General features: G+C 36.1%; 2 protein-coding genes across 2 annotated transcripts; one reads left to right on the top strand and one right to left on the bottom strand.

Moving 5' to 3' along the window:
- Nucleotides 1–1,741: 1,741 nt before the first annotated feature.
- LOC128198858 (uncharacterized) lies at nt 1,742–4,476 on the bottom strand. The gene is made up of 3 exons (XM_052886248.1): nt 4,329–4,476; nt 3,703–3,871; nt 1,742–2,969 (listed from the first exon to the last, which is right to left on the bottom strand). Exons 1-3 carry the CDS (start codon nt 4,458–4,460, stop codon nt 2,857–2,859), a joined length of 414 nt encoding a protein of 137 aa, XP_052742208.1. The 5' UTR covers nt 4,461–4,476; the 3' UTR covers nt 1,742–2,856.
- A 3,084-nt stretch (nt 4,477–7,560) lies between these two features.
- LOC112047569 (uncharacterized) lies at nt 7,561–13,705 on the top strand. Its single transcript, XM_024084711.2, has 4 exons — nt 7,561–8,091; nt 11,150–11,317; nt 11,525–11,684; nt 12,227–13,705. The coding sequence occupies exons 1-4, from the start codon at nt 8,011–8,013 to the stop codon at nt 12,352–12,354; spliced, it is 537 nt and encodes a 178-aa protein (XP_023940479.1). The 5' UTR covers nt 7,561–8,010; the 3' UTR covers nt 12,355–13,705.
- Nucleotides 13,706–15,787: the final 2,082 nt, after the last annotated feature.

Genomic DNA, 15,787 nt, shown 5'->3' with positions numbered 1-15,787 from the left:
ATACATATAGTTTGACTTTACTTAGCACCGTTGCTGAGTAATGCATGCTCTTTTTTGTTTAACTGTATAAAGTATTTGCACAGCGTTTGCCAAGCAAAATGAGCCGAAACTAGAAGGAGTATCTAGTTTAGGCTTTCGCATATACTGACACAGCTTTGTCACAGGTAGGTAGGCATATCATATTTCATTAATTAAGCTAAGTTAATATTTCATTAATCAAGTTAAATAAAAGCTTATCGTAAAAATTAAAAAAAAAAAAAAAAAAAATTTAAAAAAATTTCTTGTTTGGGATTTTTGAAATTGAGAAAAAGTTACAATCAAACTAAAGGCACAGACAGACAAGTTCACGGTATAACAGTGTATGATAGGTATAGTGTGTTAGGCAACGCTAGGAAGTGCGCAGTAATTGCACTTTACTTATAGAGCCTCTGCTCAATTTGTATACTAACATTGATATACAAATGGAAGATACTACTCGCCTTTCTTTTAGATTTACCGCGTATATACTGCTTCATATAAATACTATGGCTAGATGTTAAGTTTTCTTTATTATATTTGTCTGGAAGAAGCACATACTGCTACTGCTTTAGCTATGCTTGATTAAATAAAATCATGATGATCAAAATAAAAAATATAACAAACTAAAAAATAGGGATAAAAATTTAACAAACAATATATGGGATGAAAAATTCCTCAATTATTCTTATTATTTTCTCTTTATTCCTAAAAATTGCAACTTAACTTTAAACTTAACTTTCTGATTTATAACTTTTAGTTCCGTAATCGCCTATTAAAAATTATAACTTAGTTATTCCGCTATTATAAATCGTTATCTTTGATGTTTTCTGTATCAACATCTGTATGGAATGCTCATTTCGTTCGGTGATTTTCGGAATCAGCAACTTTCACACTTGCTTCTTATTAAAAAATACTTGCGATGATTCACGAGAGGAATTGTGCCGCCTTGCGTAATGTGGTTCCTTGTGTTGTACGAACGGTGTACCTATAGGCTATACCTACTTAACTGCAATGCGATATGTACATACCTTTTTTTGTTTGGGCAAGGTGGCATTCTTGTTCTGCTTTTACCACTACCAAATGTACTGATTAATTAATTATTGTTTACTCGTTGACGCCCACTACTACACGTGGATGGTGTAAAGATATCGCTAAACATTTCTTGTTTTTTTTTTTTAATAAATAGGTATTATTAATCCTCGGGCCCACAAACAAAACTACTTGAACTTTGTCTATGTGATATTCATGGCGAGTTGGACAAAGTTATGTACGTAGGAAACCATAATGTTGGGACATTTTGTATCCAAGCCACCATCACTTCATTATCACCACCATCGGTGCGTCCGATAACAAAAATATGCCCCCTGAAAACTGTTCGACAAGGTTTATAACATATTTCTTTTCTTCTCCCAAATCTCCCAAAATTGGTTCTTAGGTTGTAATTTTTTCCATTTTATTAAAACAACCACCCTTATAAATAAAAAAAATTAATTTTACTACAGATATGACGTTTTCTAGTGTAGATCGAATTTAGTTTAAGTTACGAATCATTTCATTGTGTTGAAAACCTTTTTATCATGTGTGTTTTACTTTTCTTAATAATTCTTTTCCGGTTTCTGTTTTCCCCATATACCTACCTACACTTATATGTATAAAAATGAAAAAAAATAAAAGAATGAAAAACGTTTATTCATTAAATCAAGTATTATAAAACAAATTGCAACCTGTACTAGATGGAGACCTGTATTACTGCCAATACACAATTATTCATTATTATCAAATAATATACTCGAATTATTACTCATAAATAACTTAATTCTATTTACATTTAATTAATCAGTCTTAATTCCAAGCAGAAGAACCAAAGTCACAGACATAGCTCAACGAGTTGCGAAGCTGAAGTGGCAATGGGCGGGGCACATAGTTCGAAGAGCCGATGGACGTTGGGGTCCCAAAGTGCTGGAATGGCGACCCCGCACTAGTAAGCGCAGTGTTGGCCGACCCCCCACCAGGTGGACTGACGACATCAAGCGAGTCGCAGGGATTCGCTGGATGCAGGCGGCTCAGTATCGTGATGTTTGGAAGTCCCTACAAAAGGCCTATGTCCTGCAGTGGACGTCCATCGGCTGATATGATGATGATGATGAATTCCAAGCCGCTACAAGGACGGCTCCGAATCTCTAATATTTTTTATAATATAACTAAGTTTTCATTACAAACAATTTAGAATTAGTATTCACCAAACCAGGACGTTGAGATTAGGCTGGTTGACACTTTTAAAAAGGGTCTTATATTATTCTTCATTATCGTTCTACTAGATTGGAAAAAAATACCTGCCTATTATATTTTTTTGAGATATGAATACGTAAACAATTTAATTTATTAGCCAATACGAGCCAAAACGCTATCGGCCATATTTTATCTGTGACGTCACGTAAACCCGTAAACACTAAAGCGTACAACAACAAGCAAAAAAAATGGACATGTCTTAGTTTGATATTTATTTCTATAATGACATCATAACATCGTGATTCGTGACCTCACAAAGTAGACGACAGCGTTTTTGACGTTTGAAAAAAAATATATACAAAATTTTTAAATTAAGTTGTATAAGAAATCCTTAACTTATATATATATATATATATATATATATATATTTCGGACTCTTAATCAATATAGTTTACTAAATTAATATATTAATATCAATAAAAATATACTTATACATTAAATTATATATTTACTTTAAGTGAGTGTGTAAATATGAATCAAGTACCTATTTTATAAGTTTCACCTTCGTATATCATACATATCTCTGTAGATAGTCAAAGAATAGCTTCATTATGGTGACCAGTAGATGTCTCTTCTCATCAACCTCTTGATCGATTCTGTGGAATCTCGAAGCATCTCATTCCTTCTGCTGTGTATCACTGAAGCGAAGTACAAAAGAAGTACTGAAAATAAAAATGAATTTTGTTTACAAGCCGCATGTCTGGCAGAGACATTATCAATTATAATATCGGACTTTTGATTGATCGATCGTATAAAGATCAATCAAGAATAAACTGAGAATCTGTGACCTATTAATGTTAGATAAAGATATTTCACAATCAAACGGTTTGGAAACAGTTTTCTATAGCGAAAATATTGTGATAATTATTATGTAATGAGAAAATAATATAATCAAAAACTCGCAAGTGCTAGTTTCGAATTCACCTCTATATCTCTCTGTTTACCACGATACTATAGAATGAGATAGTTAGCGGTGAATTCGAAGCTCGCACTTGCGAGTTATACAAAACATCGTTAGAGAATAGCCGTGCTGCTACTATTTATGTACTAGGTACTAAAAATCATGTGGGCGTATAGGTTCAAGTCGGGCTATAAAATACTATTCTCTTTCTTCTAATAATTTAAATCTTAGAAGGCCGGAGATGAGAATTTGAGCAAAAATACCTCCACGCGTCGGAGAGCACCTTAGCTATCGGTTCCAGCCTTCCCACGTGAACAAGAACAACAATAAGACCCACCACGCTGCTGAGGCACGGACTGTAATACCACTAACATCTCTGAGATGAGAATTTTATTTTACCTCCTAGTATTCGAACTCATAACCACATGCCACATAGACTGGATCACCGAAGCAGTCGGCAGAAGTCATAGGAAATGACAACAGACTCTACTCACCGCCATAAACAAAGTAGACTCCAGACATGGTGCTGACTTCCCCGGCCTTCTCCTCCCCCACTGCGTACCGTAACGCTATGAGCACTGCGCCGAACACGGACAACGCGATCAGGGTGAAGCAGAAAATCCAACTGGCCACCAGCCAGGGTAATATCAACCAGGGCTTTTTCTGAAAATTAACAGAATCCATGTTACTGAAATGTATATTACTATCTACGTCGAAAGCAATATTAGAATCAGTCAGTGCCTTTACTAAAAGTTTTAGAAGCAGTCAGTTTCAGATGCTCTTTGCCCTTTGACATTTCTTTAAAAAAATAAATGACCAATTTGTCTTTCCCCCTTTAATGGAATACGGGGATAAAATATAACCTAAGACACTCACAAATTCACGTGGATGTCTATTGATAAAAGAATTTTTAAAATCGGCTCAGTAGATCCAAAGATTACCTCACAACCTTTACCTCTTTATCAGATGCTAACGTTATTAGATATTTGATACTGGGGCCGAGGGCTATACGTGCGTGAAGCTCAGGGGTGTAAAAACGCCAAATTTCCATCTTCATGCTGCTGCTTAAAATTTTCTCTGAATCAGAGTAGAACAGCCAGTCGTAGTAGAAGATACTCACCCCAAACACGCCATAGATCAGCAGACAGCCCATGAGCAGCTTGAACATGGCGATGCAGGCGACGATGGCGTACACGATCTTCCTGCTCTCGGACACCGGCGCCGGCAGCATGGCCGCCGTGCCGTACACCATGCCGATCACCACAGACGACGTCTGCCGACAGAACAGGATTAGTAGGAGGTTCGAGCTCCGTGTCAGGATGTGAACGTGTTTTTTTTTTCGTCCAGGAATCGATCTCTAGCAAATTTTCAGCCCGCAGTTGGGTCGCTGGCGCTTTTACATAGCCGTGCCTCAAAGAGCATTTAAAACCGTTGTTCCTGGTAAATTTTTGATATCTTTTACCTACTTATAATTAAAGAGTCAAACGTAATTATTTTCGTAAGCACTAGTTAGTTAGTTATCCTAGGAAACTCGTTAGTTTTCTAGGTTTATCATAGAGAGAAAGATAGTCGGAAAAGGGACACGAGGGCGACAGCGACGTAAATAGGTGGACAATATTAAGGAATGGACCAAGAGCCACCTGAAAAATATTTCCAGAGATCGGGAAGTTTTCTCGCGTCTCATCGCCAAACTTTAGTTGAACAGGGCACCTGATGATGATGATGAGTGCTTAGATGATGTTGATACGAGTAGCTAAGAGTTTTGTGACAAAAGAAAGTAAAGTCCGATGGACTTTGAACCTATCATCTTAAATTACTAAATCAACAGTTCCAGTGGCAGTTCATTCTGCGGATTATATCCAATTAAATGCATTTCCAAAAATAGACTAGGCATTGTTTTTAAGGATATAATATTATGGAGTGTACGTAAGCTATGAAAACTTCAAGAGTTAATAACACTTAACTAATCGCTGACACATTTGAAATCAATGTTAATTCCAATAAGATATGACCAAACTCTTTTTCTAGGGAAACTCGTATCTGAAGAAGTTGTTACAATTTACTTAAAATATATATCTTAACGGGTTTTAGATATAATTTAATTGATCCTATCACTTACCAAGTTAATTATGGAAATAATCTTGGAACCGACATCCAAACTTACACAAAAACAACATTTTGACAATGGAAAACACATTTTTGAAAAAAAATAACTTTAACCTTAATTAAATTTTTTTCAATGTAGGTAGGTATTTATTTTAAATTTATTAAATATAATTTAGATTTTTGTTTATTAAAATTATCTAGTTGTGGGTAAAATGTTTGTTGAATGTGCTTTGTATCCCAAAGGTCGACGAAGACTGAAGCTAGTGGGGACTCCGCTGTTATCAGCAATTACACAGATTATCTGTTTCTTATGTGATAACACACTAAGTACAATCTCTATTTATCAAGGCTTACGTTATAATTTTATCTACAAAATTCCATTAATAGTATTCATTTTACAACTTTTTAACCTTTTTTCAAAAAGAGGTGGTTTTTATATGATGTTTGTAAGTCCCTACAAAAGGCCTATGTCCTCAATGGACGTCCATCGGCTGATATGATGATGATGAATTATTAATGTATGTTTTTTAATCAACCCGCATTTATAATACTGCCAGGTGTTAGCACTGAGATTTTATTTTAATTTGATAAACTGATATTGACGATGATTAATGTGAGGATTAATCAAATCTAACCTTTATATTATAATCTAATGATAAGAAAAACTAACCTTTGATTTAATAAATAAAAACAATACCTACGTTATTTTAAATATGATTAGTACTTATTGTTAGCTCTAGTTTTCGTGCGTTTTCTATGTCCGGCGGTAATTATCTACAACAGAATAACTAACTGAAGGCTCTATGATTAAGGGGCCGGACTCATAATCGATATGTCGTGGTTAGATCGTAACAACTCATAATACAACCATTTGCGGCTAAACTAGTTGGAAAAGGTTCAACTTGAAGGGTCATATTTTATATATATTAATTTTAATCAATAATAAAAAACAACGTGCAAAAAATTACACTCCTGCGTAAAAGTTATAGCAATGATGCACGATCAAAATAAACAAACAATATTTTGGTAGGCGTTAGGTATATGCTGATACAAAATATTCTAAGCCTTCGTTTTTAAACCGACTTCAAATAAGGAGTAGGTCCTAAAGTCGGAATTTCTTAATGTTATAGAGCGAGAGCCTGTGACAGCCACACCTTTGTACAAACTGAATGTTTGTTGTCCTAATATTTTCCTCCATCTTAGGCGTAGGAAAATATTAAGTAGGTACTTGGTAGGGAAGGGACCACTACTTTACAGCTTTCTTAAAAACATATATGTTTGTCATGTCTTGTAATCTATATTTTTATTTTTAAAGTGGTGCAAATAAATAAGAAAAACTTTATTTCCTTACAATTACAGACAGTCTATAGGTACTAATATTATAAAGCTAAAGAGTTTGTTTGTTGGATTGACTGAACGCGCTAATCTCAGGAACTAATGGTCCGATTTGAAAAATTCTTTCAGTGTTAGATAGCCCATTTATCGAGGAAGGCTATAGTCTATAGGCTATATATTATGCCCGTATTCCCGAATCGTTAACCGTTAACCGTTAGGTACAATTAAGTTTTATAGATTGTTATACGGTTAGTTCATATTATCTAACATTTATATATTATGTTAGTATTGTAATTTTATTTTGTTTTATTATTGTAAAGACTGTATATAGCAGTGAAAGCCTCCTCCAATTGCAGCCTGTTCGTTGCCATGTTTTTTTTACAACCTCAGAGGAAAAACGTGGCTAACAATATATTATTAAAATCTTTGAACGTCACTAATATAATATACTTCTTAATAACGGTGCACATTTTGATTTAATCAACCTATAATCGCCTCACTGCTGAGCTTAAGTCTCATAAGCCAATAGTCTACTACGCTGGCCCAATGCGGATTGGCAGACTTCACATACGCAGAGAATTACGAAAATTCTTTGAAATATGATAATAAAAAAGAAAAATATGAATTGTTTGGTCTGAGTTTGAGGTCGTTATTGATATCGTAAGCAATTCGCTTTATTGTGCAATAGCGGGAAACTTCAACCTAGTATCGGAATCTGATAACATTATCAAAAGCCTTATTACCTACACCTATTTGATAAGGTTGCAGCGAACATGTAGGGGCAGTAGGTATCAAGTCGTAACTCGTAAGTACGTGTAGGTATCAATGTCGTCATTTGCAGTTTTATTGTTGTTTTATCTTTGACACAGCGATAGATACGTTTTGCAGTTAGTGGAGTAAGGTGTTAGTGATAACGCGATCTCCCGTGAAATAACACGTTGCGATAACTAGACCACTTTTTATTTTTTTAATAAAATAACGTAAATAAAACTGTATATACTAGTGTAAAATGTGATTTGTGAAAAAAGTTTCCAACTATGTAAACTGTTTTCGTGGGTTTTCAGTGAATAAACTTTCTTAAGCATTTTTTTTTTGTTAAAAGTTGTTGTGATTTTTCTATTTAACATAATATTGATCTTGTACTTATTAACATATAGATAATATACTAATATGAAATCTCAGTTGAAAGTAAAACAATCCTTCTCCTTACTTGGCAGACTGTATCTTTTTCAGCTTTAGTTTCTAGTAGTAGTGATGATAGTTTCCAGTCTATACATTTCGTTAATGGATTTTTAATTGAAAGCGGTGAAAGATACTTGTTTCATTGGGAATTTAGACTATAACACGTATATATAGGAGCCATGAGTGTGCCCATGGTGAAGAGATGTTGTTGTGGAGCAAGTCTGCAAACTGGGACTTTGGTTATTGCCTATGTGTACACGGTGAGTACTAAGTAGAACTAATTATTTTAAAATATTATCTGCAAAAACCAACGGAAAATCATCAGAAAACTTCCCAATTCAGACTTCGCGATCGATTGAACATTGTAGAGTCAACTGTAGAGTTAAATGCTCCGGGATTTGAATGAAACGTATACTTTGGTACTAATATCGGTACGTTAAGATTTTTCTGTTGGATCTGGGTGATGTAGCTTAGATTCGTCGGTTTTTAGCGAAGACAGGCAAAACATTACTATGTAAAGTGAATACCAATTGTTCACTTTTCATTTCATGATGAACTTCCACAAAATAATGACTCATCTCTATGAAATCAATATAAAATATAGAAATGATAGATACCTACAGTTACATCCTGTCTCACAGGATACTACCTGCTATGAAACTAACATCTGAAATGTTCTTTTTGACCTCTGTTTTCCTCTCCATCTGAAAGAGAGTATCATAATAAATCGTAGCATACCTACCAAACTCGACATACAGATGTGATACTTACAATAATTCGTAAATCTATAGGACTTCCGGTGGGAAGGGTTTTCCGTAGGCTTTTGGTAAAACTTAAATAACTATGTTCGTTTATTAAACTTGATGATGAGCTGTGATAGCCCAGTGGATATGACCTCTGCCTCCGATTCCGGAGGGTGTGGGTTCGAATCCGGTCCGGGGCATTTTAAGAAATTAAATATCACGTGTCTCAATCGGTGAAGGAAAACATCGTGAGGAAACCTGCATACCAGAGAATTATCTTAACTCTCTGCGTGTGTGAAGTCTGCCAATCCGCATTGGGCCAGCGTGGTGGACTACTGGCCTAACCCCTCTCATTCTGAGAGGAGACTCGATCTCAGCAGTGAGCCGAATATGGGTTGATGCCGTAAATAGGTACTTATAATATTATATTTAATTGAATATTTATTTATTGCGATAGATAACTTATTGTATATCTTTGATCATTGATCCTACGAGTAGTTATGTTATTGTTTGCAGTATCAGCACCTGATAAGCAGTATATCACATTTTTATAGTCAAGCTAACATCAACTTATCTATACGATAAAAGTAAAGAGAAAAAGTAAATGATATTGTTTCAAACATAATATTAAGGACGTCATTGACGGTAAATTATTCTCACGTTTCTAAAAAGCAAACGGCAGTGCCCACGCGGCATACTATACAAGTCATGTACGCCAATACATTGTAATCTTTGATGTACGCAGTGACCAACACACGATCAATTATAGTCGTGGGTGCTACAGAAACGTGAGAATAATTGACCGTTTGTGGCCTTTGAAATATAGACGTAGGTACTATATTTTGAAGTAGGTATAAAATGTAGGTACAAATAAAACAGTATAAATCGATATTTAGTTCATTTTACGCAGACCGATGTTTGGTTCCACATTCCCAATATTTCCATTTTACCACCTACCTAGCTATGTATGCTTCAGGTTGATGGGCATACTTTTATTACGTTATATATTTATTATTTTATAATATATCATTGACATGTATAGAGTAAGGCATGTAATTAGATTGCTTGTCTTTCCAAGTTCTACCTTCATAAATAGTTAGTTCTTCTTAATCGTTTCGTTCCGTCGGCTAGTACTATAAAAATAGTGAACTGATATTGAAACTGACACCGTTTTAATGTATGTAGTGACGTCACAACCTTGAATAGAAGCCACTGTTTGTATATCCGACGATAGCGCACGGATAACTAGACACTGTAGTGATGTAGCTACACAATACACATCTAGCGATAATATTAGATAGGTAGCACATATCCTAGTCGAATAATCCGACGGATGTAATCCAGATGTATTTTTTTTCTTATATTTTTTACAAGTTAGCCCTTGACTACAATCTCACCCGGTGCTAAGTGATGATGCATTCTAAGATGGAAGCGGGCTAACTTGTTAGGAGGATGATGAAAATCCACACAACTTCCGGTTTCTACACGACATTGTACCGGAACGCTAAATCGCTTGGCGGTACGTCTTTGCCGGTAGGGTGGTAACTAGCTACGTCTGAAGCCTCCCACCAGCCAAATAAAGTAAAAATGTCCATAGAAAAAGTGTAATCTAGCTACCTTTAAGAAGGGGTAGGGGTAGGGGTAGGGTAGGGGTAGGGTACAATTAGGGTATGGGTAGGGTAGGTAGGGATAGTGTAGGGGTAGGCTAGGGGTAGGGTAAGGGTAGTCGAAAGTTTATATCGAGTTTCACGCGGATGAAGTCACGGGCGTCCGCTAGTATATTATAAAAAAATAGGAAGATATACCTAAATGTTTTGATTATATAGGTAGTGTAAGGTACCATAATTGTCTACTGTTTAAAAGTAAGTAGGTACTTAGTTTACACCTAGCTATCTGTTAGATAATAATGTTTCCTGGAATGTCAGAAATATTTACACCTACCAACCTTATGTTTTCTGTGATATAAGACAATATTTATACAGGTAAATGGTAATATTCCGTGCATACAATCAAACATCTTACACAAAATCCTACCAATGGGGAGGCGGTAGCAACTTAGAAACTGCCATACTTCCTAAAATGGTACCAAAAAAATAGCTTTTGGAACTCAGAATCTCGTTATTCGGATACCTACCTACATTATTCTGACATAAGTATGCAGGTCCCTGCGAATAAGTACATTTAAGCTAATATTATATTCTAGTCATTTTCAAGTGTAGATTAAAATAGCTAACCCACGATAACGTCGTTTTTAATGTGCTAATTCATGAGTTTTTATTAAAATCTATTTTAAGGATGGCTCAGCCTTGAATCGTGTACGCTGGAAGATCAAACTATGTGTAGTTTGTGCGATCCATATACTCGTTGATTATATTATTTCACTGAGTGCGGTGTTTAAAATTACGTACGAGTAGTAGGTAACTGATGAAAAAATCTCGACAGAAAGACTAAGTGTACCTACTCGTACCTACGTTGGTCCACTCTCTAATTATTATTTACAAATAGAGGAGTAGATCTTCTTCTTTAACTTTGACGCCATTGCTGATGTCTGGTCTGACTGATCATGTATTTCCAGGTGTGGTCCCTTCTGGAGTTGTTGGGCTACACGCTGCTGGTGACGCTCGCTCCGATCGCCCGCAGTGGCGCCATCTCCAACCACAAGTACGCGCTCTACGTCGTCGGGGCGGTCGTGAGCGGCGTCACTCTGCTGTGCTCCATCCTGCTCATCGTAGCCGCTCACAAGGTCAGTTGTTGAGCCGCTTGAGGGTCTCTACTGATGCAGCAGCAGCGCCCGATGTAATGTTAAATTTTTGTAATCATAATGGTGGGCATAAAACAAATGATTTAAGAGCAACCTACTTTTTAAATATCTATTTGAAATCAGCCTAAATGTAGACTAAACAATTCTTTTTGCATGGTTTGTTTTAAAATCACATTCCTGTGATTTCAGAAGCTCGCATTCCTCACACTGCCGTGGACTATCGTGACAGGCATCCTGACGGCAGTCTACTTCACGATGTGCCTCACCGGCATCAGCCTCATCCTGCAGGACTCGGGTGACACGCTGCAGGTCGAGATCGTCGTCATCGTCGCGCATCTAACGAGGGCTTGTAAGTAAAACTTCTTGAGCCCTAGCAGGTAACTAGTTGTGGAGCTCGTTGGGACAGAGCTTAACCGGATAAGTATTAGTAGTACTAACGGCATACTCGTTTCTGCTGCAGCATTACTTTGGTTCGATCTAAAAGACATGGTTGATTTGTTGGGAAATCCACCATAAACACCTATATGTCAGGTTCGTGGGCGCAGGGCCATGGCTTGTACGATATGTCCTTGCTTGCTTTACAGTATTGTTTATGAACGTTGGGTTTCGACTTAACATCGTAGATCTATATTTCTTACGTCTATAATTCAATAGAATTGTTAAAAACTACTTTTGCAAGAAGCTTCAAACAAGAATACGGCAACCCACTTTAAACCCACTACAGTTCACGCCTAATTATAGTGCATATAGGATTTTGAGCTTAGATCAGATTTAAACTATTTCCATTAGCCTATGCTGTGGGTGAGAAACTTTTGATAATAATTATTATTTATTATTATTATATAGGTTAGCTTATTATCCTACAAGTAACTATTTTATGGTCCTTTCCAGGTATATCGGTGTACTGCATCGTGGTGGTACACAGTCGACACAAACAGATCATGTATGAAGAGGACGAGCGACGCTTCCAGCGCTCTGGCCGCGTGTACCATCCGGTACGGACGACAGAGGCTTTATAGTACGGGATTGTGTGCTAGAGGCACTAGGAGCGTTATGACCGAATACGAAAAACTGTCTCTGGTTATGCGAGAGTGAGAAGCCTGCTCTTCTCTCGTCTAACCTCAACGTGTTGCCGGTCCTTAAAAAGTGAAACTTCTTTACGCACGCTTGACGTGGGGAGTATGGTGCATGCGTTACGAAAAGTGTAATCGGGCGAGGCATGTAAGATGCGTGCTGACATCTACAGGCATAGTAAAACAGTGTTTGTTATTCTAAAGTACCAGTAGATAACATTCTTAGAGGACTTTGAAACAATCCCTTTTTGCTAACTTCAAGAACCTGTTGCGTTCCAGTTGTGGCTGAAGTTGTTTTTTATTTTCGAAAGAAATTTTACTTCAGTAGTGTGTTCTAAAACACACTCGTTTTATTTCAAACTAGCAGACGCCTGCGACTTCGTGCGGGTGATACCCTACCCCTACCCTAATATACCCCTATCCTATATCTATCTCCTGGTTCTAAGCTACCTCTCCACTAATTTTCAGCTAAATCGGTCCAGCCGTTCTTGAGTTATAAATACGAGTAATGTACCTACTCGTAACTAACACGACGCTCTTTTATATAAATATAGAAATAGACAACTGAACACGAGACGAGTTTATCTAGGTATCTACTTTTAATGCAATCACTCTGGCAATGCGACGTCAGTTGGATTTTGTTTAGGCGTACCGAATAAACAGCAATGAAAAACATATTTTATAGCAAGCAATATAAGTTTTCGTATTCATCCGTATCATACTGCGGTGAATTAAAGCGTCCGTTCTTTGGGAGACTTTTGGGAGATAGACCACCATAATGGATTAAGAGTAATCATTCAGCTAATGCATGTTAACTTTTGACTGAGACCGTGATCCGTGACAATTCAGTCTAAGATGGAAGCGGGCTTACTTACTACTAAGAGGTACAACAATATTTATGACAATTCTTCGACGGTTTCTACGCGGCATCGTACCGGAACGCTAAATTGCTCGGCAGTCGGCGGTACGTCTTTGTCGACAGTGTGATAACCAAGATTAATAGAATACTAAGTATGGTGGTAACCACAGCCGATGCCTGCCGCGAGACCAGTTTAGAAAATGTTTATAATGACCCGAGCTGGGAATGGTCAATGCAACCCAGGAGCTCTGTGCTGAAAACCAAAGCACTACTCTCAAGAGTGATCAAAATGTTAACGTAGATGCGTACCTTTGGTGATTGTGAAATTAATTAGGTAGCGTTTTAAGTATTCTGTGATTAAAAATATATTGGACAAGGCAACCTATGAATTAGGTAAAATATATCAAGTAATAAAAAATAAAAGAATAAGAATGTGAACTCATTTTTAATTTACTTTAATTATAAAAACCTTTCCTTAACTGTTTCCTCATAATATTGATTATTATTTTTCATCGTAATGTTGATAATTTGGGTAGGTACCTTTTAGTGGATTTTCAGAACTGGATTTTTAGTAAATATTGAATTACATTATTTTTAGTAGGTACTTATCTAACTAGAAGTAAGTAGGTACACATAATATTTTTTACAAAAAATACTTGAAAAATTAAAACATTCAATACAAATTTTCAACCCCTATTAATTCACCCTTTTTCTGATTTTATATTCGCAACAAAAAGTAAGTACTTATACTAGGTAGGTATATATTGCACTAAGTTCCATTTCAGGGAATCGAAACCAATACCATAGAATCGACCCGTTGACCTACAGTCGTGAAATCTTCAATAATACGTAACAAACCTAAGTAGGTGCCTACTTACCTATCTTGTAGTTGTAGGACATGCATAGAAAAAAACCTTTAAGTACTTGTATAAATTAAATATGTTATAATTTACCAACAAATTACCTACTTAGATACAACTTATTTACCTACGAATATAGAATGATTAATAATAATAATAAAGTCAAAAATCTGCCGTAGTACGGAACCACTTGTGCGAGAGTAAGACTTGCACTTGCACGCTTTTTTTAAAAGTAAGTAAGTAAATAAACAATCTTAACAATTTAATCTATTAATTCTTGAAATGAAAAAGATCACCGAGGACACTGCAGTAGGCAGGTCATCTCCTCCCAGATCGATACAAACCTGACCCGGGAGGGTATTTGTATCTGAAAGGAGATGAGGCCACTGAAAGTTGAAACTGAAAGCCGCTCAAAAAGCCAGACAGATGGCGTTATTCTGGCGCTACAGCCTCTTTCTTGCGATAGACTAAGAACATATTCTTATTAATCTGTGACACAGTATACATATTACATATTTATTACGTGATAATCTTGTTATTAGTTATATACCGATGTAACTTTGCAAAAGTGCTTGGTGAAAAAACTCCATTCCCAATCAGTGTTGCCAGTTGGATCTTATGAGAAGTTACCCGAAATATTAAAAAAAGTAACCTTTTTGTGTAAAAAGTAACTTTTTGACTACTACTACTCTTGTTTTTTGCGTTCCACAGCATGGCTAAACCACCATTTCAGCCTCTGGGGGCTAAAGTAATTTTGTTTTTTTTTGTTTTTTTTTAATATCTGTCTGTTACGAATACTAGCCAAGTACTAAATTACTACGAACCGAAGGAGATTTCACTCGTAAATAGAATCATCTTAAGTAAGGCCCTGATTGTTTGCCTTTTACTTATGGGATAAGAGAAATACAATTAAAGAGCAAGGATTTAACAAACAATAGACGTTAATTTTTTAAATTCATACTAGATTTTTTTAAGAAATTCAATGTGACTGCAACTTGCTTATTTCGCAACGTCAATTGTAACGTCTTATTTATAGTGAGATTGACACGGAAACATCGATGAGTTCTTGAGCATTTGTCCGCATTTCTTGATTTAACGACCGTTCTGTTTTAAATATACGAAATTGTAAGTTAATTCTAAAAATTCCGAAATATCACGTAAAAGTAACCTTTTTATTAATGTAACCTAAAAGTTACCAATGCAGTCAAAAAATCACCTAAAAGGTTACAAAAGTAACCTTCTGGCAACACTGTTCCCAATGTTCGTCATCGCAATCCGGCGAACGTGAAGTCTGTTATTACGTGATACGTCACTATGACGTCACGTCTGTATTGCTAATCTCTTCAGTCGTATTCTTATCGGTGTCTACTGTCTCTTTTCCGCTTGAATACAAATTCTTTCTTGTTTTTTTTTTTCATTTGAAATCGAAAAGCGAACGTCAGGGGGGTGAAACAGTCATACAAATTCAGAGTTGAATATTCACAAAAAAATTAGCGACATCTAGCGCTCGTGGAAGTAAAATTTTTATCTGAGTTTTGTAGAGTCGTGACTAGATGGCAGGGCTAAAGCCAAAAAGGCTAGAAGTTTAAGCCGTAAAAAGGTTATAAAAAAAAAAAACTACTGACTTCATTCAAAATTCGAAAGCCGTTACGTTGTGTTT

The sequence above is a fragment of the Bicyclus anynana genome, chromosome 16 (genome assembly GCF_947172395.1).
Source record: "Bicyclus anynana chromosome 16, ilBicAnyn1.1, whole genome shotgun sequence".
NCBI classification, from domain to species: domain Eukaryota; kingdom Metazoa; phylum Arthropoda; class Insecta; order Lepidoptera; family Nymphalidae; genus Bicyclus; species Bicyclus anynana.
The sequence above is the reverse complement of the archived record's forward strand: the minus strand, read 5'-3'. Positions and strand labels throughout refer to the sequence as shown.

What these genes read in the sequence shown, in the direction of transcription:
- LOC128198858 (XM_052886248.1), bottom strand. Translation starts at nt 4,460, where the DNA reads ATGGTGTACGGCACGGCGGCCATGCTGCCGGCGCCGGTGTCCGAGAGC. An exon ending in TGATCTATGGCGTGTTTGGG is followed by an intron (nt 3,872 to 4,328) that starts GTGAGTATCTTC and finishes GTTAATTTTCAG; the next exon opens with AAAAAGCCCTGGTTGATATT. An exon ending in AGTCTACTTTGTTTATGGCG is followed by an intron (nt 2,970 to 3,702) that starts GTGAGTAGAGTC and finishes TTTTATTTTCAG; the next exon opens with TACTTCTTTTGTACTTCGCT.
- LOC112047569 (XM_024084711.2), top strand. Translation starts at nt 8,011, where the DNA reads ATGAGTGTGCCCATGGTGAAGAGATGTTGTTGTGGAGCAAGTCTGCAA. An exon ending in TTATTGCCTATGTGTACACG is followed by an intron (nt 8,092 to 11,149) that starts GTGAGTACTAAG and finishes ATGTATTTCCAG; the next exon opens with GTGTGGTCCCTTCTGGAGTT. An exon ending in TCATCGTAGCCGCTCACAAG is followed by an intron (nt 11,318 to 11,524) that starts GTCAGTTGTTGA and finishes CTGTGATTTCAG; the next exon opens with AAGCTCGCATTCCTCACACT.